This window comes from Cervus elaphus, chromosome 9 (assembly GCF_910594005.1).
Source record: "Cervus elaphus chromosome 9, mCerEla1.1, whole genome shotgun sequence".
NCBI lineage: Eukaryota > Metazoa > Chordata > Mammalia > Artiodactyla > Cervidae > Cervus > Cervus elaphus.
The window spans coordinates 18,050,878-18,074,610 of NC_057823.1; the positions used below are offsets into that span (position 1 = coordinate 18,050,878).

Here is a 23,733-nt window from a genome sequence, read left to right on the forward strand (position 1 = left end):
GACTCCTTTCATCAGAAAAGAATATTTGGAAACCATGATCTACGTGTACTCATTGCTACTGAGGTTTCATTCTTGTGGGGCCCTCTCAGCGGACAGATCTAGGAAATAGATGTGTGTATGCATGCACATCCACTTTGCTAGTTACATATATTAACTAGTTATATAAACTAAAAATGTTGCAGTTGCACTGATACCTCCAGTCTAATCCAATACCCTGGCTTCTTTCTCTCCTCCCTGCCCATGTTATAATAGCCCCAAACCGACTCCTGTCTGCCACAATCCCTTATTTGCACAGTCCTAGAAGGCGCAGGAAGTACATTCAGAGTGGCTAACGGCGGTCAGTGTTTGTTTTCAATTTAAAATATATGCTCCAGGGACTTCCCGTGGCTAAGATTCCGTGCTCCCAATGCAGGGGGCCTGAGTTTGATCCCTGGTCAGGGAACTAGACCGCACATGCCACAACCAAGACCTCGCACACCCAAGTATATAAATTATTATTATTTTGTAAGTATGTGCTTCAGATCCTTTGTTCAGAAGATTAGTCCTCCCCTTGGTCCTCCCAGTTGCGAGGTTCCCCCCAATCCTTGTTGGTTTTATTTATTTGTGTGCATGTATGCTCAGTTCCGCAGTTGTGTCTGACTCTTTGCGACCCCATGGACTGTATGTAGCCCACCGGGCTCCTCTGTCCATGGCATTTCCCAGGCAAGAATATTGGAGTGGGTTGCCATTTTCTCCTCCAGGAGATCTTCCCGACCCAGGGATTGAACCTATGTCTCTTATGTCTCCTGCATTGGCAGGGGGATTCTTTACTACTGGGCCACTTGACTCCTCATTTACTCCTTACTTATTTATTTATTATGTGAATTATTAGCCTGGTCCCAAAGTCAGAACCATGCAAAGAGGCCCCCTAGAGAGGGGCTACTATCCCCACACATCCATCTCTTCCAGAACATTCCTCTCTGCCTCCTGAAGGCAGCCATTCTCGCCTGACACACTCCTGTGTGAAAGATGTGAGATGTGCACATAAAAGGTGTGTCTTTTACCCTCTCCCTTAATCCCTCCTCCAAACCCCTTCCCAGAGGGAAGCCTTGAGTAATCATGGGTGTGTTTGCTCTGGGATATCTTCCATACACAAGCCTCCTGGAGGTTTTCTTTTCCCCTCCACCTGGTGCTATATCTTAGTTTTTCCAGCTTCACTCTATTTATTTATTACCCTCACCATACCCTTTTTATTTATTTACTTGTGAGATTTATTTATTCTTTTTAATGTGGATCATTTTTGAAGTGTTTATTGAATTTGTTACAGTACTTCTGTTATATGTTTTGGCTTTTGGCCAAGAGGCATGTGGGATCTTAGTTACCGACCAGGAATTGAACCCACACCCTTTGCATTGGAAGTGCAGATTCTTAACCACTGGACGGCCAGGGAAGTCCCACCTGACTCTTTTTAATGTCACCATATTAGAGATGTGGCTATTGCTTGCTTGCTTTGAATCATAAATGCAATACTTCTCCTTGGTGAAAAAATGGTAACATGAAATGTGAATGTAGTGACGACATGAGAAGTAGAAGCCCCCGTGGTGCTTGTTCTCTCATGAGCATGCATGTTGATTTCTGGTTGACATCTCTCTCTCCACCTTTCCCAGAATCTTCATGCTTGCATTCCCTTTGTTTTGTTTGGGGACCATTTGGGTTAGTCTACACATAGCAAGACTTCTGCTTGGCAGAGTATCTTAGACCACTTTCCCTATCAAGCCGTTAGTTCTCCTCTTATTTTCTTGTATTGACATACTTAGAATCTCTTTCATTGTTCAGATTGATAGCTGTTTAAGTCGCTTCCCATCAATAGATAGAGCAGACATCCTGCGCCAAGCAGCTCTGATGGACTGCTGTGTGCCTCCTCCCTTGTTGGTAGCTCTTCCCCCTGTCTGCTTCCTTTTTTACACGCACATTGTGGGAATGAGCCTCCTTGTACATTACCTTTTGATGCTCTCTTAGCTGGTATGGCTTAAACATCAGAAGTACGTGTTTTTATGGTTATGGAAGCTGGAAATTCAAGCTCAAGTTTCAGCAAGGTTGGTTCCTGGTGAGGACTCTCTTCCTGGTTGTAGCCTCCTGCCTTTTGGCTGGAGAGAGAGCAGGCTCTGGGGTTTCTTCTACAATCACTAATCCCATCATGAGGGCCCCACCTTTATGACCTAATTATGACCTTATGACCTTAATCTGGATTACCCCACCCCCCACTCCCACAGGGCCCTGTCTCTAAACACAGTCACATTGGAGAGTTGGGGCTTGAGCTTTTGAGTTCCAGAGGGGACACAACACAGCCCATAGTAGCTGGCACACTTTTGCCTCTTGGCCTGATTCCAAGAAATGAATGACTATAGTGATTAACTCACATGATGTATTGATACTTATTCCACAGGGTTTTATTTGAAATGCTGAATTTTTTAAGAAGAGATGTGGGCTGGCATTTGACCACAGCACAAAGCCTTCCCGAGGCCATTTGGGGCATTTATATGGCAGGAAGCTGTGCTTCAGGGAACTCTGGAGGGTATCCACTGCAGCTGCTCGTCCTGTTATAGTGACAGGAAGCACTGCTCCATGGTGGCTACTGGTGGTCTTGGTCTTGGTTCTCGCCCAGTGGTCCACAGCCTTGGCTGGACATCATTGTCACCTGGGGAACTTGAAAATTAGAGAGGCCTGGGCTGAGGACCCCAGAGCAGTTGAGTCAGGATTCTTGGGTGGAGAGGTCCCACTGTCGGCACACTGATTGCTCCCAGGAAAGATGCAGGGGTGACAGGCACTGACCGAGGCAGCCTCAGAGCTTGTTTGTGGGGTGGCGGTTAGGCGGGTTTACCGTCCATGGGGTTGCATGAATTGGACACGACTGAGCAACTAAACAGCAACAATAGTCTCTACTATTGTAGGGTCATTGGAGGTGGTGAGCACAGCCTGCAGGGAGTTTTGGGAGGTATTAAGTTCCTAGTGAGTGCAGACAAAGGTTTCCACCTTCATCCTCATCCTGAAGGTCTTGCCAGGAAATATGAAGGATCTGTTGAAGGGGAAAACTTCATCCGAAGTCAGTATCTCAAGAAATCAAGGAATTACATATTTGTTGCTACAAGGAAGTTGTTTGATTTTTCAAAGATTCTCATTGGCTGTTTAACAGAAAAGAATGAGGACCCTTGATGCAGTCTACAAATCCAGTGTGAATGGAAGCGATCAAGGGCCAGAAGAATGGGAATAGTGTAGTCACTTGGGTCAAAAAGGAATGAATACAGAAGACCTTGTTTGTTCTGTGTGGAATTGATCTAGGAGGCCACACTGGAAACTGATAGGGGTGGGCACCTGTGAAGAGAGAAACTGTTGAGTTCAGGGGTAGGGATGCGGAGAGTCCACACTCCATCCTCTTGAATCTTGGACTATGTGATTATGTTATTGAGTTGGCCAACCCAATACCTATTTGAAAATTAAAAATATTTATATCAGTTATTTCCGAGACACAGCTGTAATCAATTGGTTACATATATTTTTACTGAGTTATTAACATTCAGTTAACCCAGCTTGTGTGCCATTTTTCTGGGCTGTAGTTGGGATGGGTGGGGGGCAGTTCCCAGATGGCCCTGGTGCATGGATGGATGCCCAGGGTATGGACTCTGCAGAACCTCACATCCCGCATGTGACTCTCTTTCAGCCTCTAGACGAGACCAGCCAAATGAGTGACCTGCCGGTGAAAGTGATCCATGTGGAGAGTGGGAAGATCCTCACAGGCACAGATGCACCCAAAGCCGGGCAGCTGGAGGCCTGGCTGGAGATGAACCCGGGGTGAGTGGGGTCTCGCCGACCAGTGACAGCCAGTATCCCGGGTTGAAGGCCAGCCTCGTTCCACAGGAGTTGGCTGCCAGGGGTGATCCTGGTTGCATTGGGAACAGGCCGATTTGCTAAAGCAAGTGAATCGTGCTGGTTCTGGGGAGTTGTTTTTTTTTAATCTGTGCAGCATGACATATGGAATCTTAGTTCCCCCACCGGGGATTGAACTCGTGCCCCCTGCATTGGAAGCTTGAAGTCTATACCTCTACGCAAATTTCCTGGGGAGATGTACATTACAACACTGATTTTTTTTCCCTCCCCAGGTATGAAGTAGCTCCAAGATCTGATAGTGAAGAGAGTGGCTCAGAAGAAGAGGAGGAGGTAAGAGTTCATTTCCTGGCCATCCAGGCTCTGTGGTGTGAACTTTGCCATAGTGGATGCTAAACTCCTCTTCCACTTAGGCCAGGCATCGAGTGGGGTAAGAGATGGGCAGGGGGCATCCGAGGCTGAAAGCTGGTTTTTGAGAGCCACATTGTTTAATATGGTAGCCCCTCGTCACGCATTACTGTTTCCACTCTAACTTCATTAACTAAAATATAGATGTCCTCACTCATAGGTCCTCAGTCATACTGGCCGTATGCCAGGCACCCAGCAACTCTACCCTCCAAAAAATGCCAGTATGAAGTTGTGAGCATGCGATCGTGAGCATGCTATGTTTGCCCCTTATCTGTTCTTTGAAAACTTTATACATGATTTTATTTATTGTGCGTATTTTCTAAGTCGTTGAATTATGCCCTGTGAGGTGATTTTTAGAGTTTCCCTGGTTGTCAGAGCTCAGATGAGAGTCTTATCCCTCTGTCCTGGCCAGCCTCCTTGGGAAGCGTGACCTGGAGGAAGCCCAGGAATGCATTGTCTGTAGGGAGGGTTCCTTCTGCATGGTTACCCCCAAGAAGGGTACCCCTTGCACCCCCCAATCAACTGGGGTGAGGGTGGCTTACAAGGCTTTTAAAACCCATGAGGTTATACAGAGATAATTTTTATACAGAGATAATTTTAACAGGCATATCTTTGCTTATTAAGGTCAAACATTTTTTCAGGTGTTGCTGACCACTTAGATTTCTCCTTTGAATGATTTGCTTCACTTGCCCATTTCAGTTCAGTTGTGTATTTTAGCTGAAACTCCGTACATAAAGTGTTCTTTATGTGTTTACCTCAGCCTGAAATCAGCTTGGTCTTTATCTATATCTTTCTTTTGATTTGTCCTGTCTTCACTCCCCTCCTTCTTACCTCTTTAGGTCACCTGGAATTTATTTTGTGTAGGACTTCAGATGGAGTCCCTTTTCCCCCTACTTCTAGTAGTAGTAAATCCCACAGACAGAGGAGCCTGGCAGACTACAGTCCATGGGTTGCAAAGAGTAGGGCATGACTTAACGACTAAATAACAGCAAAGTGGTATTAAGACAATGGGTATACTGTTGGTTCACCCCCTTCCCCACTGACCTGTGATATTTCTAAAAAATTAACACATTGGGTTTTTATATCCACCAATTTCTTTTTTAAGAATTTATTTTTCTTGTTATTTTGTTTTATTTATTTTTAAATATTAAGGCATAGATACATAGTTGATGTAGTATTTAAAATTCCTTTTAAAAATCTAATGATTTTTAGACTAATAATGTTTCATTGTAATCTTTTTAAACAACTCTTTGGAGATACAATTTGCATACTGTAAAATGCACTCATAATAAGATTACTCTTCAGTGATTTTAGTCAAGTTACAGAATTGCATAGTCATCACACTGCACCAACTTTAGAATGTTTTCATCACCCCTAAAAGCTTCATCTCACTGATTTACAGTTTGTTCTTGCTACTTCCTCCAGCCCCAGGAAATCACTGGTCTGCTCTGCTCTATAGATTTGCCTTTTCCAGAGTTTCACATAAATGCAATTATACAACGTGTAGTATTTTTTGTCTGGCTGCTTTTATGTGGCATGTTTTTAAGTTTGACCTATGTTGTCTGTCTGTCAAAAGTTTGTTCTACATTGCTAATTATTAGAGAAATGCAAACCAAAACTACAATAAGATACCACTTCACACTGATCAGAATGGCCATCGTTAAAAAGCCTACAAATAACAAATGCTGGAGAAAGTGTGAAGAAAATATTTGCAGTACTGGTGGAAATGTAAGGTGGTACAGTCACTATGGAGAACATTATGAAGGTTCTTCAAAAAACTAAAAATAGTTGCCATATGATCAGAAATCCTACTCCTGGGCATATATTCAGATAAAACTATAATTCAAAAAGATACATGCACCTCTGTGTTTATAGCAGCATTATTTACAAATAGCTGAGATACGGAAACAGCCTGAATGCCCATTGAGAGGTGAATGGTTAAAGATGCTGTTAAAGATACATATACACAGTGAAGTATTAGTCATAAGGAAGAATGAAATAATACCATTTGCAGCAACATGGATGGACCTAAAGATTACCATACTAGGCAAAGTAAGTCAGAGAATGACAAATACTACATGATACCATTTATACATTAAAACCAAAATTGGATGTGAATGAACTTATCTACACAGTAGAAACAGACAGAAAACAGACTTGGGGCTGCCGGGGGGCAAGGGGGGAGGAAGGATCGGGAGGATGGGACACGCAGATGCACACTGTTATTTATAGAATGGGTAACAACAAGGTCCCACACACAGAGAGCTGTATTTAATACCCTGTAATAAAGAATAATGGAAAAGAAAAAAGATATTCTCTGCTTTGAGGGTATAGATTTAACCCTTATATGCATATTTCCAAACTTAACAAACTCAACTATCAAAATTTTTGATAAGATGTGGGCATTTTACTCTAAGTAATTTATACCTCAATTTTAAAAAATATTAAAAAGAAATAATGTGGAGAAGCCATTAATAAAAGTTAAGATCTTAAAAAAATTTTTTTATTCCTGAGTCATGTTCCTTTGCATGGATATACCACGTTTTGTTTATCAGTTCACCAAGTTGTGGGCATTTGTGTGTTTTCCATTTTCATTTCTTTTGGGTAAATACTTAGGAATGGCATTGCTGGGTCATATGGTAAGTTTATGTTTAACTTTTTAAGCAATTAGCAAACCATTGCCTGAAATGATTTTACCTTTTCACAGGTCCCCAGTTTCTCCATGTCCTTATCAACACTTTGTATTATCTGTTCTTTACATTGTAGGCATCCTAGTGGGTATGTAATGGTATCTCTGGTTTTACTTTGCGTTTTCCTAGTAGTAATGTTGAGCATCTTTTCAAATGTTTATACACCATTCAGATATCTTCTTTGGTGAAAATCTGTTGAAATCTTTTGCCGATTTTTAATTGGGTTTTTTGTTATTTCATCATCGAGTTGTAGGAATTCTTCATATGTTCTTGATACCGGTCCTTAATCAGATATATAACTTGCAGATATCTTCTCCCAGTCTGTTTGCCTTTTTTCCCCTCAGTGTTGTCTTGAAATGTAAAAATGTTTCATTTTGATGGAATCCTTTTGTTGATTTTTTTCTTTTATGAATTGTGCATTTGGTGGTATACTGAGAACTGTTTAAAGTCATGAAGGTTTTTCTCTTATGTTTTCTTTTGGAAGTTTTATATTTAAGCTCTTACATTTAGGGTCATAGTTGAGTTGATTTCTGTGTGATCTGAAGGTCTAAGGGTTCCTTTGTATATGGATATCCACCTTACCCAGCCACCATTTGATGATAGGCTGTTTTTCCCTATTGAGTAGCTTGGCAGCTTTGTGGGAAGTTAGTTGACCATAAGAATAAGGGTTTGTTTCTGACTCAGTGTTTTTCTTTTGATCTGATTATGTTTATCTTTGTGTCACTGCCACACTATCTTGATTATTGTAGCTTATAATAAGTTTTAGAATCAGGTAGTGTTAGTCCTTCAACTTTTTTGCTGTATTGACTATTCCAGAGCCTTCACATCCCCATGTACACATTAGGATCAGCTCATCAATTACTACAGAAAGGCTTGCTGAAATTTTCTGGGGGGATTGTGTTGAGTCTAGATCAGTTTTGGGAGAATCACGTTTAGTAATACTTAGTCTTCCAGTCCATGGACATGAGCTGTTTCTTCATTTATTTTGATAATCTTTAACTTCTCCTAGTATATTGTTTTGTAGTTTTCAGAGTACAGTTTTTGCTTTTTTGTTGTTAAATTTATTCTTAATTATTTTATCCCTTTTACACTACTATGAATAGAATTGTTTTCTTAATTTTATTTTTGAATATTTTGTAGCTTTTCTGTGGAAATAACATGCAAAAAAATTTTTTATGTTGATCTTATGTTCTGGGAACTTGCTAAACTCATATTGGTAATTCCAGTAAGATTTTTTTGTTTGTTTGATTCCTTAGGATTTTCACAAACAAGATTGTGTCAGTCTGTGTGCCTTAATTTTTAATCTCTTTTTCTTGCCTTGTTGCACTGGCTAGATCCTCCAATAAAATGTTGAATAGACGTATCCAGAGCAGGTATCATTGGCTTGTTTTTGATGTTAAGTTTGAAGCAGTTACTCGATCACTGTTTAGTGTTACCTATAAATTTTTCATGGATGTCTTTTAACAAATTGAGTAAATCGTGTGCACATCACACTCTCTTCCTTTTTTGCTTATCTTTTTTTTTTTTTCCTTTTTTTTCGCTTATCTTATAGTGAATGTTTGTTGTTGTTTAGTTGCTAAGTCATGTCTGACTCTTTGGCGATCCCATAAACAGTAGCCTGCCAGGCTCCTCCATGCATGGGATTTCCCAGGCAAAAACACTGGAGTGAGTTGCTGTTTCCTTCTCCAGGGGATCTTCCCAACCCAGGGATTGAACCTGTGTCTCCTACATTGTAGGTGGGTTCTTTACCGCTGAGCCACCAGGGAAGCCCAGTAAATGTTCAGTGGAAGGCTATTTTAGCCACTCTGGGTCCTGACTTCCACTCTTGTGGGTTCCTTTCTGGCGTTTTATTTGTTTAGTAAATTATCTAGGCTGAATCTGTGGACTGTTTCCCCAGGGGATGTGCTGTCTGTGGTGTCTGCTCAGTTTATTGTTTTGCTTTGTTTTTTTCTCATTTTCATTTTTAATCCTGGCTCTCTAGGAATGGGTTGTATTTCTTCATAACTTAGCAGTCACCTCCAACACCTTGAGCCAGTAAAGATTGTGTCTCCTGCCAGTAGATCTGTGTATGCAGAAGAGCGTGTTCCGGGTCTGGGTCATTTTCAAGCCTACCCTGGCTTTTACTTTCCTCTGAGCCTAGTCTCATTTCCTCTGCACATGTGCAGAGCCCTCAGCCAGTAATCTGCTCGCCCTACCCGTGACTGAGGTCCTCACCTCCACTGGCTGCTGCTGGCCCGAGCATCGCCCACCGCTATAAAACACCTGAGTCCCCCACCGGCCTCATGGCCTGCCCACCCTGACAGAGCTTACACGTCAGGACGGGAGAGGTGAACACACCCACAAGTAAGATCTCTGCAAACTCCCACCCTCTCCTTACTCAAAGCTCGGCAGTTGTTTTAAGCTTTAGTGCCTCTCAGACTCCAGTTCTCTGGCATGGTTCCTGGTGCTACTTTTGTCCAGCTTTCATGTCACTTTTTAAGGTAAAATTTGCTGATCCCCTTTAATTGGAATTAGCCAGGCTTCCCATTCCTATTTTAATTCCTGACATGGTTGTATCAACTTGGAAAGGCTTCCAGTTATGGTTTTTTGGGACCAAAGTGTTTGTGCTGTCATCACGTGATCATTATTCCCAGTAATCTATAAAATTATTTTGCTTTTCTCCAAGGGAAATTTCACTGGAGTTTGATTGGAATAATTTAACAGGTTAATAAACAGATTCTTTTTTTTTTTAAGTTTTATAGCAGTTCCATTGTACACACACATTGTGTGTGATTTAAACAGGAATACAAGGATAGTTTAATGTTAAGAAATGCAGTTGTGTGTATTTTATCAATATGTCATACAGAATCCCCTTTATTATCTGCTAAGTTAATGTTGAAATATCCTTTTCATGAAACATAATACTTAAATAGTAAGTCCCCTACAACAAATGAGTTCCATTTCAAGAGTGCACTCATAAGTGCAACAGTTTGCATAGGTAGCCAGCTAACACAGTTTGCCTATATGGTACCGTATTGTAACAGGTTTATAATACTTTTCACACAAAGAATACATAAAACAAACATGAACTATAAAGAAAACATTTTCACTGTTACAGTATGGTACCTTGAAAAGTGTAATAGTACAGGTCAATAGCTGACACTCAGGGGTGGGCATCTAGTGAACAGGCAAGAAGAGTTCCTGACTGGAGGAGGGCGAGGAGGTGGGAGATGGCAGAGCTGAAGGGTCGTCAGCAACAGGAGATGGAGTGCAGGCTGCTTCCGCACTCACACCTGACATTGATGGGATGCATGTTCGCATCTTTGAAAGTTCTCAACTTGGAAGTTCATATGTTGGGGACTTACTGTACTCAAATTTATAGAAAACCTCTTAGTAAACTATGGTGCCTGTTACCACCAGTCTTATTTGACATGTTTTAGACATTTGGGCCATGTCACTAAAACTGAAAGTAAATCAAGAGCAGTAAATATTGAAGGTTGCCTATGAATGTTTAATACCTAGAAAATCCAAGAGAGTTGAAAAGCTGTTTTAGTAGCATACATTATGTAAGAAGGGCTGGGTACGAATAGAATCTACCAGCAGCAATTGAAGTACAGAAATACCCTGAGATATCCTTAAAAAGAAGTGTCTGGACTCTGCTACGAAAACTAAAAATCATATATTGAGCAACTAAAAGAAGATGCGCATAAAAAGCATGACTTGTTTTGGGATGGGCAGGAAGAAGGCGTGTGGGTTGTAAAACCATCCCTAGTTTCTGGTCTTCTCTCTCGGGCGCCCCGGGCCCGTCCCTGTGGTGACCCGGGGAGACACGGACCTGTCTCTCGGCAGGAGGAGGAGGAGGAGCAGCCACAGCCCGCGCAGCCCCCCACCCTGCCCGTGGAGGAGAAGAAGAAGATTCCAGATCCCGACAGCGACGATGTCTCCGAGGTGGATGCCCGGCACATCATTGAGTAAGGGTTCTCTCCACCCACTCCCACTTGGCCAGCTCCCTGCGTGGGGGCACCTGCAGAAGCCATCAGAATCCCAGCTCCTCCTTGAATAGCCCTGTCCAGCTGGCAGCCATCGCTGGACCACATAGGTCAAATGGACTTAACTTCAGATGTCTCTGATTTTCATAGGGTGTAATGACAGTCCATCTGTTCACATGGTTTGTCCTGTGTGTAGGAGGTGGTGGGGTTTACCACGAAAGATTTACCACGCTTGTGCTCCAGCTCAGCCCTCCCCGCTCCTCCCTGGGAGAAATTGTTTCCTCAGCATATGTCTTCCACACATACCCTGTGCTTTTTTTTTTTCCTTTTCATTTCTGGGACACTCTTCTGCCCCTTGCTCCCGTGTCTGTGTACACACAGCATCTCACTGTCTTCCACATCCAGCCACGTGGTGTCCCTGCTGTGGTCTCGTACTGTGGCCTTTGTCTGGCAGTGGTCATTTAGGTTATTTTTCATCCTTTGCCCTTGAAAGCAGTTAAAATTACTATACTGATTTCGTGGTGGCTTACAGTACAGAGTTGGAGAAGAAAATGGCAACCCACTCCAGTAATCTGGCCTGGAGAATTCCGTGAACTACAGAGTTAACGGATACTCTTAAATAGAGGATTGAGAGTGATATGTATTATATAACCTTTAGGCATGAAGGGGAACCACTAGAGCAAACGTACAATCTTTTTAATCCATTAGAAAAACCCTCTAAGCCAAGAGTCTGCAGCCTCCAGGCCGCAGACCAGTACCTCTGTCAGATCAGCAGCAGCATTAGATCAGCAATAAAGTGCTCAATAATATGTAAAGTACTTGAATTGTGGTGAAACCACCCCACCCCCTGGCCTGTGGAAAAACTGTCTTCCGTGAAACCAGTCCCTGGTGCCAAAAAGTTTGGAGACCACTGCTCTAAGCTAAGAAAACCAGATGGGCAAGATGGATAGGGTGATACAAGGACAGAAACATAGCATAAAGCAGTAGGAGGGAAATTGGGTCACCTGTATCTGTCACATTAATAAAATGTCAGTAGTTTAATGTCACTTTTTCAAAGAATTCCAGATTGGATCACAAAACCTCCAGTGTATAAATGATTGAGGTTTGCAAGGCTGTCAAGTGTACATTTTCCCTTGAACTCTCAGTAGAGAGGGTGGACCATGCAACAAGCCTCCAGCAGAAAGTAACTCTCCTTCCCTGGTGTGACAGAGAAGGTGCCCCCTTGGCACCCAGAAGTCCAGTATTGGCCCCCAGGTTAGCATCTGCCGGCTTGCCTGTCCTCAGACTGTGTGGCTGCTCTTGGGCTCATCTTCTGGCTCAGGCCGTAAAAGCTGCTCCGCAGAGGCTTGTGTCAGAAGCATGTTGTCCCAGGTAAGAGTGTTTGTCTTCACATGGCCCTTCCATTTTCCTCCCAGGAACGCCAAGCAAGATGTGGATGATGAGTACGGTGTGTCTCAGGCCCTCGCTCGTGGCCTGCAGTCCTATTACGCTGTGGCCCACGCCGTTACCGAAAGGGTGGACAAGCAGTCAGCGCTTATGGTTAATGGCGTGCTCAAGCAGTACCAGGTAGGTTGGATGGGGCTGAGTCCACACGGCAGTCCTGACAAAGGGGTTGAAATGAAATGGTGCCATCAGTCAGTTTCTCCTGCGTGCTTGATTCGTGCCTGGCAGAGGAGGAGCACTGACAGGCTTTTAGCATCTGAATTCCCCCAGCAGCTTTGCAGTAGGCGCTGTGATCCTCCAAGTTTCATGGGGAGTTTGAGGGGTAAGTGAGGAGCAGATAGATAACAGCAGTTTCTCAAATGGTTCAGAGGGAGCTCAGCTCGGTGCTCTGTGATAACCTGGAAGGGTGGGATGAGGGGGTGGGAAGGAGGTGCAAGAGGGAGGGAGTGTGTATATACTTATGACTGATTCATACTGTACAGCAAAAACCAACACAAAATAGCAAGGCAGTCATCCTCCAGTAAGGAAAACAAAAATCACACGGTTTAGGAATGGCTGAGCCAGAATGGGACCCGGGTGTGGGGCCGTGGGGGCTCTGTGCAATGTGAGGCGGCGAGGAGGGAGAGCCTAGCAGCTCTAGACCCAGTCCTGTCTTCTCAGAAATGCAGGCCCGTGAGGGTTACATGATGATGACTCTAAAGCTGTGTCAGGGCCTGGCCTGAAACAGCCAAGAAAGGGAACTGCTTGTCATAGAAATTCCTTTTTCTGTGATTGTGGCCCCTCACCCCAAGCTCATCTCAGCTCCCAGGAGACAGCTGGCATACCTCCAACCAAAGAACACATTCCCTGTCTGCTGCTCGGTGTGCTGGTAACCCCTGAAGCCCGCCTTTCCGCACAAGCATTCTCATGTGCTGACGCCAGGTTCCAAAGGTGAATCCCGTGACCAGTGGATGTTTCCAGAGAGGCCTGTGTAATCACAGAAATCAGAACATGGCCACGACTTACTTAATCCATTAGGAAACTTTCCAGAGTTTCCTTGAGGACAGTCTTCTAACTCCCTGTGGCAGAAAGCTTTGCAAGCTTTGGAAACCTCTCACGTCATCTTGAAATGCTGTTGAGGCACTTAGTCGTGTGGTGCACTCGTTACCCTGACGTCCCAAGTCTCCCCAATCCAGGGTCACACATTGAGGGCAGGCTGGTCCCAGTGGGCTGTGTGGCTTGGTATCCGGCAGTGACAGAGACTTAACAGTTTAAACATGTGCCTGGAAAGGATGTTTCATACCTGTCTCGCATGATCACAGCACCCCTGTGATTCCAGAGAAAGGAGTGTGAGATGGGGCTGAGTGGAATAGAAGAGAGTGAACCCAGAGCCAGGTGCCGAGTGAACATGGCGGCGGGCGGTCCCTGGCTGGGTTGGAACTTGGGAGCCTCCGAAGCGCAGGGAACCCTCTCACACCCCACCTGGGCCTCAGCTCTGGCCGCTTGTCCTTGCAGATCAAAGGCTTAGAGTGGCTGGTGTCCCTATACAACAACAACCTGAACGGCATCCTGGCTGACGAGATGGGCCTGGGCAAGACCATCCAGACCATCGCGCTCATCACGTACCTCATGGAGCACAAGCGCATCAACGGGCCCTTCCTCATCATAGTGCCCCTCTCGTGAGTGCCCGCCCAAATTCAGACGCCTGTGTGTTGGTTCGTCCGGGCCACCCTCATGAAGGACCACAGCCTGGGTGGCCTCACCACAGGCCCTACTTCCCTGGAAGCCCGAGTCTGAGTCCAGAGTGTCTATAAGGGCTGGTTTCCCCCGATGCCTCTCTCCTGGCCTTGCAGATGGTGTCTTCTCCCTATGTCTTTACTTCGCCTTCCCTCTGTGTGTCTGTACCCTCATTTCCTGTTCTTATACGGACATCATATAGTCATGGATTAGGGCTCACCCTGCGGACCTCATTTTTGTTCATTCCTTTTTTGTTTTGTTTTTTTTCTAGTATTTATTTACTTGGCTGAGTCAGGTCTTAGTTGCAGCACACAGGATCTTTGTTGCAGCTTGCGGGCTTTTTGCTGTGGTTCACGGCCCCAGTAGCTGGGGCACACGGGCTTCTCTCTAGTGCTCCCAGGCGCTAGAGTACAGGCTTAATAGTTGTGGCACACAGGTCTAGCTGTTCCGTGGCGTGTGGGATTCTCCTGGATCAGTGATCAAACCCATGTCTCCTGCATTGGCCGACGGACTCCTTGCCACCGAGCCACGGGGGAGGCCTGCGTCGGGTTGTAGTTGTGGCTTGCTGGCTCAGTAGTTGTCACGCATGGGCTTAGTTGCCCTGCAGCAAGTGGGATCTTAGGTCCCTGACCAGGGATCGAACCCACATTCCCTGCTCGAAAGGTGGATTCTTAACCACTGGTCCATCAGGGAAGTCCCTTCATTACTTCTTTAAAGACCCTGTTTCCAAACATATTTAGGCTCTGGGTGTGAACATGTCAGCATGTGAATTCTAGGGGGGCACACCCAGTGCACAGCTGCCTGCTTCTGGGTTCAGGGCACAGGGTAGAGGAAGGGCAGGTTCTGGGGTGCCTGCCCATATGATCCCTGTTGGGGCGACTCTCACAGGCTGTCCTTGGTGTCCTCTTCAAGTCCTACAACCAGCAGATTCCACTCCAGGTTGTCACAGGAGTCAGATAACCGCCCACTAGAAACATGGAGTTTTGCTGTTTGTTCAGGTGCTGTTTCCGCTTCCTGCTGGGACACTGAGCTCTGCTGGTCACATCCCAGCCCAGTCCGGGCACCACAGATGCTCAGCTGTGGTGGTGTCTGGTACCTGGATGGTGTCCTATGGAAGCTCTCACGTGCAATCTCTTGGTGCTACCAGCCTCTTCCTTCCCACAGACACCCTTCTGGGGCTGAGATTCCTTAGCTGCTCTGGGGCTGCCTCTTCCCAGCTCTGCATATGACACATGATGGTTCTTCTGCCTGCAGGGTTTTTCCATAAGTCCTGGGACTGGCTGTCCTTGACCTGGTTCCAGTCACATATTAGGCGGCAGTCCAGCCGTGGGCCCAGGGGATGGTCTGCTCTGATGTGGCCAGGCCTGTGTGTGTGCACTTGGCCTGGCTCGGAAGATGAAGCCCTTGCCTTCTGCCCAGTGTGCAGTAGGGACCACATCAGCTGTTGAGGCGGGTGATGGGAAACCATGTCATCCCCCAGCCCATGGGAACATACTTTCCTGCCTGGAAGACGGCCAGGCCTCCAGAGGCCTGGAGGCACCCGTGATTGGGGGCCTCAGGCGCCTCCAGAATTTACTGGGAGAAGTTGATTTCCACCTTTGCTTTCTTTTGCTCATGGTGGTATAAATCTGGCTTCCTTGGTGGGACTAGATCTTCATAGAGAGGGAATTGTTTCTAGAATCAGCAGGAGGTCCTGGGCCTGCAGCTGGCCTTGCTGCATCCTCCCTTGTGTCAACCCAGCTTCTTGTCTGTGACCGCGGCCCTCGCCTGTGCACTGTCCACAGCCCTCCAAGGGCTCCTGTCCCCTCCCTTCTGTTTAGGTGGGACTTCATCTCCACCAGAATAGCTCTGTGTCCAGTGTGCTATGCTACAGACTGGGTTTTTTTTTTCCCTTGGCTGTACCTTGCCGTTTTCGGGATCTTAGATGAGAAAGGGGGAAGTCATGTATATCCTCAGCAATGAGAGCACAGAGTCCTAACCACTGGACTTCCAGGGAAGTCCCATGGTCTGTCTCTTTTTTTTAATATATATTTCTTTAAACTTTATTTTGTATAGGAGTATAGCCGATTAGCGATGTTGTGATGGTTTCAGGTGGACAGCAAAGGAACTCAGCACATGAAAAGCTATTCAGCATCACTAATAGCTAGAGAAATGCAAGTCAAAACTACAATGAGATACCAGTTTTTAATTTTCATTTTGAAAATTATTTAAGATTTACAAACAACTGCAAAAGCAGCTTAAAAAGTTCCTGCACACCTTTTACCTGGCCTCCCAGAGCTCACATCACCTTAGGACAGTTTTAACAGCAGGCTAGTAACAACGTGGTGATAAATCATCACTAACTGTTAGTGACTCCAGAGACACGGTTCAGATGTTGTCAGTTTCTCCATTGAAGGCCTTTTTCTGGTCCAGGGTCCCTCCCCTGTCTTTTGTTGTTGGGTGTTGTGATGTCTCTGTGACAGCTGCCCAGTTTGGCTTTGTTCTTCTTGATCTTCATGAGCCTGCATCCTGGGCAGGTGTTTGGTAGACCATCCCTCCTCAGACAGGGCTCATGTGATGTGTCCTTCTTTCTGGAATTCTGGCAAGAAACTCCAGGAGGGGCTCTTGTGCCCTTCCTGAGGCTTCACATCAGAGGGCACAAGCCCAGGGCTCCACAACAGGAGAGCGTCACTTTGGTCTCTCCTTTCATGTTTTGGCCGGATGGTGCTGCACAAGGGATCTTAGTTCCCCGACCAAGGATCGAACCCATGCCCCCTGCAGTGGAAGCATGGAGTCGTAACCACTGGACCACGAGGGAAGTCCCCCGTTTGTTCTCCTCTTATGTGGTGCCTGCTGGTTTCCCCATGCAAGCGTAAGAGTTTTCCTTTGTGATTTATAAGTATCTCATGGGAAGATACTGAGAAATTCTGTGACTATCCCGTTTCTCATCATACTCTTCTCTAATTTCGGCATCTGTCTCGCCTGAAATGATGATCCCCCTGGGAAGTGCCCAAGCAAGGTTTTCTCTTCCCAGCGTTCTTCCGTAGTCTTGGAATCCACTGCAAGGGAAAGCTGTCTTTTCTCCCCCGTGTAATAGTTTAATGGTATAGTTTTTCATAGCAGCGTAGGCTCATGGACCCATCATTTAGTGATTTTGGTTAAGAAAGAAAGTGAAAGTGAAGTCGCTCAGTCATGTCCGACTCTTTGTGACCCCATGGACTGCAGCCTACCAGGCTCCTCCATCCATGGGATTTTCCAGGGAAGAGTACTGTGTCCTTTCAGCACATCCCCCCATTGCCTTGTGATGGTTTGTTTACTGTCGAATAGTATCAGCTTTATAGAAAAGTTGGAAAGATGGTACCCGGAGCTCCTGTGTACCTTCCTCTGGTTCCCCCTGTGTCTGATCACATCTTTTTTGCTTGTGCGTTTGTTTTTGGCCTCCCCGTGGGATCTAGTGGGATCTGGTTCCCTGACTGGGCATTGAACCCGTGCCCCTCTGCACTGGAAGTGAAGTTTTAATCAGTGCAGCACCAAGGACGTTCTTGTGGTTGATCGCATCTTACATGACCCTGATACATTGTCACAAGTGAGGAATCCCCTCTGGCCTGTTTTGTATATAGTGAAAGTGTAACTAAACACATTACCATCATGTAAACTTTATGCAGATTTTACTAGTTTCAGCCTAACTTCTGTGTTCAGTCTCAGGATCCCATGTGACATTTACCCTTCACATCTCCTCAGGCCTTTTCTGGTCTGTGACTGTTCCTCAGACTTTGCATAACTTTAGTGACCTTGGTGGTTTTGAGGAGATTGGTCAGGTGTTTTACAGGAGGTACTTCAGCCTGGGTCTGTTTGGTGATTTTCTCATCCTTAGATGGGATGATGGGTTTTGGGAACACAGATCAGAAGTGAAGCCTGCCTCTCAGCTCATCATGGGGGCAGTTACTGTCAGCGTGACTCTTCACGCTGGTGGCTGACCTTGGTCACCTGGCTGAGGTAGTGTGTGTGGCGGGTGTCTCCACTGTGAAGTACTTTTTCTTCCCCTTTCCATACTGTATTCTGGGAGAAGATACTCAGTTTAGCCCACACATAGTAGGTGGGCAGTTAAGGGCTACCTCCTTAAAGGGAAAATCACCATACAAATTATTGGAAGTTTACCCTGCCAGGATCATGGCCACGTCGGCCTTTACATCCTCATGGACATTAGTGTGGACAGTGAATGACTGACATTAGAACTAGTATCTGACTATCCCATCCTTGTTTCCACCAGAACCCTCTCCAACTGGGCCTACGAATTTGACAAGTGGGCCCCCTCCGTGGTGAAGGTGTCCTACAAGGTAAGTTGCCACCTGAGGACGTGGGTGTGGGCAGGGTGGGGGAGTAGGGGATATGTGTAGTGAGAAGGGATGTCAACCTGCATTAATGACACGACATACGTGTGCGTGCCTTCTTAGGTCATCCACATGGGGGCTTGGGTCATTTCATTTCAAGGAGGGGTGCTTTTGCTAAGTTCTGGACTCAGTGTGTGGACTGTGCTGGTGTGAATACACTCACCCCCGGGCCTGTCCACATAGGCAGACTCAGTGAGTGTCCGCCATGGGCTGCTGCTGTGTCATGGGCTGCTCACTGTCCTCACCATCTCTAGACCAGTTCACCTGTGCACTGGGGGCCGATAGTGCCTCCTGTCCTTGTGGGGAGGGAGGGGCGGGCTGCCTCACGCAACCCCTCAGTGGCAGAGCTCAGTCATGCCCTTGGCCATAGGGCTCTCGGGTCCAGGCTCGCCTCTCTACCGCGGAGCTCTCAGGCCCGTGAGGGAAAGAAGCCGGTCCTGACAGAGACGACAGCATGTGCGGGGAGAAATTGGTGCTTTTGAGAAACTAAATGTTGTCCTGCTGCCAAGAGCTTACGGGAACAAAGTGACTTATACTCTAGTTTAAAAAAAATTTTTTTTTAAAGGAAAAAGAGCTTCTGGGAACCAGTGCAGCTCAGGCTGTCAGGAACAGTAAGCTTGAAACAGGGAACCAGACAGATTTGCTAACCAGGGAGAAGCCGGAGCTGCCCTTAGGGAATGGTCACCGTGGACTGCACCTGTGTGGGAGACGCGGTGGCCTGAGAGGGGACCCAGGAGGAGGCAGGCATGGGAAGCGGAACTGTTGCCCACCAGGAGTGGGGCAAGTGGAGGTGCAGGCTGCAAGCCACCCGGGGCCTGCATGCCTCTCTGCTCCCTGCACCAGGCCCTCTGCATGGAGGGTGGAGTCAGGGAAGGGGAGCGGCCTGGGGCTGGAGTCGAGGGAGGGACAGCCGCTTGGGGGCCAGGTTGGGGAGGGCAGCACTCTGGAGTGGAGTCGGGAGAGGGCCAGCAGCCTTTGCCAGTTCTCGGCCTTACCAGGGTCCCAGGACTTGACGGGCTGAGGCGTGTGTGTCTTCTCTCTCTCACAGGGCTCCCCAGCAGCCAGACGTGCTTTCGTCCCCCAGCTCCGCAGCGGCAAGTTCAATGTCTTGCTGACGACGTACGAGTACATCATTAAGGACAAGCACATCCTTGCAAAGGTAGCGTGTGTGTTCACCTGTAAAACAAGGCAGCTCGGCCCATCATGTGCCGTCCGGCGCCTGGGATCCTGCCCAGGCTGGTCATGCATGGGTCACGCTTCTCATCTGCTTAGACCCCCCACCAGTCATTGCTCAGTGATCCCCTGCATATGCGTAAGGACAGCTGCTCTGTGGGTGTGAACGGCCTCAGTCAAGGTGACTTGGGGTTTGCTTCTCTGACTGTGTGTTCCCAGGCTTGCCCTGGATCATATCCAGAGACCGGCACCATCTACACAGCACGTGGACCAGCTTCTCTCAGGGCTCCTGCCCAAAGAGCCTGGTCATCTGCGATGCCTCCCAGCCTTCCTGTCCTGGCCCTCACAGGGCCATGTTGAGGCCCTCCCCCATCTCCACCTGTCTCTAGAGGCCTCAGACCTGCCTCCCTGGTGGCTGTGTCTCCCCACCCCAGCCTAGAAGAAAGCAGCCTGCGAAGCAGGTGGGGTCGGGCCTTCAGGGCGGCGTGCTCGGAGGTCCTGTGTGTCCCGTCGGCCTTGAGCCACGGAGCTGATGTGTTTAGTGGGTGCTCTGCGGCTGGGCAGCCTCTTAGCTGACTCAGTTGTGAAAGTGGCTCTAGTTGGGCCACCAGTGAGTTACCAAGAATATACTATGACCCAGGTGTAAGACAGGCACAGTCCTTTGCCTCCAGAAAGCTCTTTTCCTGGGGTGGGGAGGGGTTGAGCTGCTGCGTCTGGCCTCGCTGACCATATAGGGCAGCAAGTCAAGGGGTAGAGCGCTTTACATGTTAACCCCCACCTGTGGGGCATGTTCCTACTGATGACATTCGGTGCTTGATACTCATCTCCGAGCTACAGGTAAGGAAACTGAGGCCCAGGGAGCTGGCCTCCAGCCTTCTTAAGCTGGGGCCTGTGCTTCGGGTCACCCTTCTGACGCAGGACAGAGCCAGGCCCATCCCAGACACGAGAACAGGGCTCTGAAAATCCTGTGTGTCTGACAGTGGCTTTAATCAGTATAAACCCCCCACCATGGGGATTACTTGTGGGAAAGGGCTGCTACCCACCGCCCCAGTCAGTCCTGCCCTTTTCCTCTGGGACACCTGACCTGCAGGGCCTCAGCTGGGCCGTGTTTGGTCCCCAGGAGCTAGATGCCAAGGCCCGAGTGGCTCTGAAGGGCATCATAATCGCATGTAAACAGGGGTTTATACCTGCAATCCCTGCCTAACCAACCTAACTCCCAGTTAAAATTGGCTCTAGCCTGTGCCCATTGGCAAGGCGCCCACTGACAGGCTCTGGGGTATGGGCAGCGCCCCCACAGCACAGTCTGCCCCCAGCTGTGCCTCCCTGCCTCCGAGCCACCACCTGCTGACTGGAAACGTTTAGTCACTCAGTCCTGTCCGGCTCTTTGCGACCCCTGTGGCCAGTAGCCTGCCAGGCTCCTCTGTCCATGGGATGTTCCAGGCAAGAACACTGGAGTGGGTTGCTATTTCCTTCTCCAGAGGATCTTCCCAACCCAGGGATCGAACCTGTGTCTCCTGCATCGCAGGCAGATTCTTTACCATCTTAGCCACCAGGGAAGCCAGATTGACACGTACCTCTTACTAAAACCATGTCCCCTCTCCACCCTACCCCCAAGGACCTATGATCAGCAGGCTGTGTAGTATTTAGGATTTTTTTTCTCTATGCCAGATACTTGGTATATGTACTTTTCCTGGAAAACCAAAGTTCTTCTTTGGACTTAGTTTTGCTCACCTGACAGCAGCTCTTAGCCATCTCCCTGTCCACGTGTCCGTCTCCCCGGCTTCACAGAGCTGCAGAATGTGTCTGTTCCTCGGAGCGCTGGTCCCTTCTCTGATGCTGTCGTGCTCACCTTCCCCACCTCAATGGGCCGTTCTGCCCGGAGCCTTTGTGCCTAATGGCGGTGAGCTTCTCACTCAGGGGACAGCCCCACCGCCTGTCCTCCCCTGACCATCCGCTCTTGGCCTGCAGATCCGCTGGAAGTACATGATCGTGGACGAAGGCCACCGCATGAAGAACCACCACTGCAAGCTGACGCAGGTCCTCAACACGCACTACGTGGCGCCGCGCCGCCTGCTGCTGACGGGCACGCCTCTGCAGAACAAGCTGCCCGAGCTCTGGGCGCTCCTCAACTTCCTGCTGCCCACCATCTTCAAGAGCTGCAGCACCTTTGAGCAGTGGTTTAACGCGCCCTTCGCCATGACCGGGGAGAAGGTAGGCAGCCGCCAGCCACGTGGTGGAGGGGGCAGGGCGGCAAGCCATGGTCTTCGGCCACAAGCAGCTCCAAGGACTGTCCGCGCTGACGGTCCTGGCCCAGCCGGCTTCCCCGGGTGGCTGTGGATTGAGTACCCACCGCAGCCGGCCTGGCCACATACATGGCAGCCCTGCCAGCAGAGGAGGGCAGAGAAATCCCAGGGGATCCTCGGGGCTTCCCTGACCGTGTGCCCCAGGCACAGAGCGGGGACAGGACATAGCCAGGCCTGAGGTGTGAAGGCACAGCTGAAGGGCTCGAGGGGAATTTGATTCTCATCCTGAGGGCAATGGGTGGCTTCAGTGAAGAGAGTGGTCAGATCCTGCCCCCTTTTTTTTTTTTAAAGGAAATAAAAAGCTGTGGGCTGTGACTTATATCTCTCACATCTGTCTGGCTGTGGGTGGAGTTGGTAGTCTGCCTGTGGGCCAGCTGTTTTTTGTTGAAGAAGGTTGGCGGCCTGAGCCTTGTACTGAGGAGGTGGGCTTGACTACAGGGTGGACAAAGAGCCCCTATGCCCAGCAGCCCTGCCCCAGCCCACTGGTCCCCAGTTAGGAGATTCTCCTCAGGTCTGGGACAGTTGGGACCACCATGCTCTTACAGGGGGACCTCTGCATCGTCCCTGGGGTCCCCCCTCCTTGGCACTGGCTGAGGCAGAAGCCCTCCTAAAGGAGAAACTGAGGCCCTTTCAAGGGTCTCATAATTAAAACAAGCCCTCAGTTTTCAGACTTCTAGGACCCCCACCCCAAGAGCAAGGGAACAAATGCCATGGTTTCACCTCTTTTCAAGTTGAGCAAAAGCACAGCTAAAGCGTTCTAAAGAAAAAAATTCAAGTGTCATCTTATTATTCACTTAAAAATTGTTTTAATTCAAATTTTGGTCAGAGTAGCAGGCCCACGGGAGAGCAGCCTTTCTATCCGTCTCTCCCACGGAGGCTGAAATGAGAGGGTATTGGGGCTCCCAGTAGGCTGAGCCCTCTGAGCACCCCCAGTTTACACCATGCACTGTGTCCGTGTTACCCCTGCAGTGCTGGCCAGGTTCCGTTTGCACATGTTCTCAGGATTCCAGACACACGAGTTTGTGTCACTCTTGGGGAGGCCACTCGGTGTGCTGCCGTGTTTCTTGGTGCCCTGGGGGCTTCGCTTCCGTGTCCCAGGACTTCCATGGAAGGTCTCAGGTCCCTGCAGTTTTCCACAGGAAGAGGGTGCCCCGCCGAGCTCTCTTAAAGTGTAGAGCTGGCTGGAAAGGAGGCGCTGAGTGCAGGGCGACACCAGGTGGCCCTGCCCACGTGTCGCTGCTCCCCTGGAGGTAACGCTTGGCTTGCATGTCTCGTTGGGGTGCCAGGTGGACCTGAACGAGGAGGAAACCATCCTTATCATCCGCCGTCTCCACAAAGTGCTGCGGCCCTTCCTGCTCCGGCGGCTCAAGAAGGAAGTGGAGGCTCAGTTGCCTGAAAAGGTGCTGTGTTTACTTGAGTGGAGGGAGCCCTAATGCAGCATTCAGCATCGTGCTGGGGTTATCCCGGGGAGGGGTCCCAATCGGGCGGCTCTCTGGAGTCCCCCAGCCTGGCCCTGTCTTGCTCAGCATTCAGGAGTCAGCCTCGCCTGGGGATGGCTGCTCACCTGCACAGGTCTCTGAAAGTGCAAGGCAGGTGTGCTAGGGGCCAGCTAGGTCCCACCTGCTGGCCCGTAGTAGTCCCTCCCCTCTCTCCTGAGGGGCTTTGGTGCCCCACCAGTCACCCCTCATGTCACCTTTGCCCTTTGTTCCTGGGCTGGCTGAGGGGAGGCCTTTGAAAGAAAGCTGTGTTGCCCCTCTGGCCCAGGAAGCCCCCACATTTCTCTAGCCCCGTGCATCTACTG

The 23,733-nt window shown here is 48.2% G+C and overlaps 1 protein-coding gene across 9 annotated transcripts in view; it reads left to right on the top strand.

The window, feature by feature from the left end:
* The window catches only part of SMARCA4 (SWI/SNF related, matrix associated, actin dependent regulator of chromatin, subfamily a, member 4), a 91,061-nt gene that overhangs the window by 30,990 nt on the left and 36,338 nt on the right, over nt 1-23,733 (top strand). For all 9 annotated transcript variants that reach the window (XM_043911544.1, XM_043911546.1, XM_043911547.1 and 6 more), the window contains exons 12-20: nt 3,698-3,828; nt 4,137-4,194; nt 10,788-10,909; nt 12,343-12,493; nt 13,865-14,028; nt 18,336-18,402; nt 19,505-19,615; nt 21,598-21,840; nt 23,219-23,332. In XM_043911544.1, coding sequence (XP_043767479.1) covers nt 3,698-3,828; nt 4,137-4,194; nt 10,788-10,909; nt 12,343-12,493; nt 13,865-14,028; nt 18,336-18,402; nt 19,505-19,615; nt 21,598-21,840; nt 23,219-23,332 — 1,161 coding nt within the window. The remainder of the gene's footprint in view (nt 1-3,697; nt 3,829-4,136; nt 4,195-10,787; nt 10,910-12,342; nt 12,494-13,864; nt 14,029-18,335; nt 18,403-19,504; nt 19,616-21,597; nt 21,841-23,218; nt 23,333-23,733) is intronic.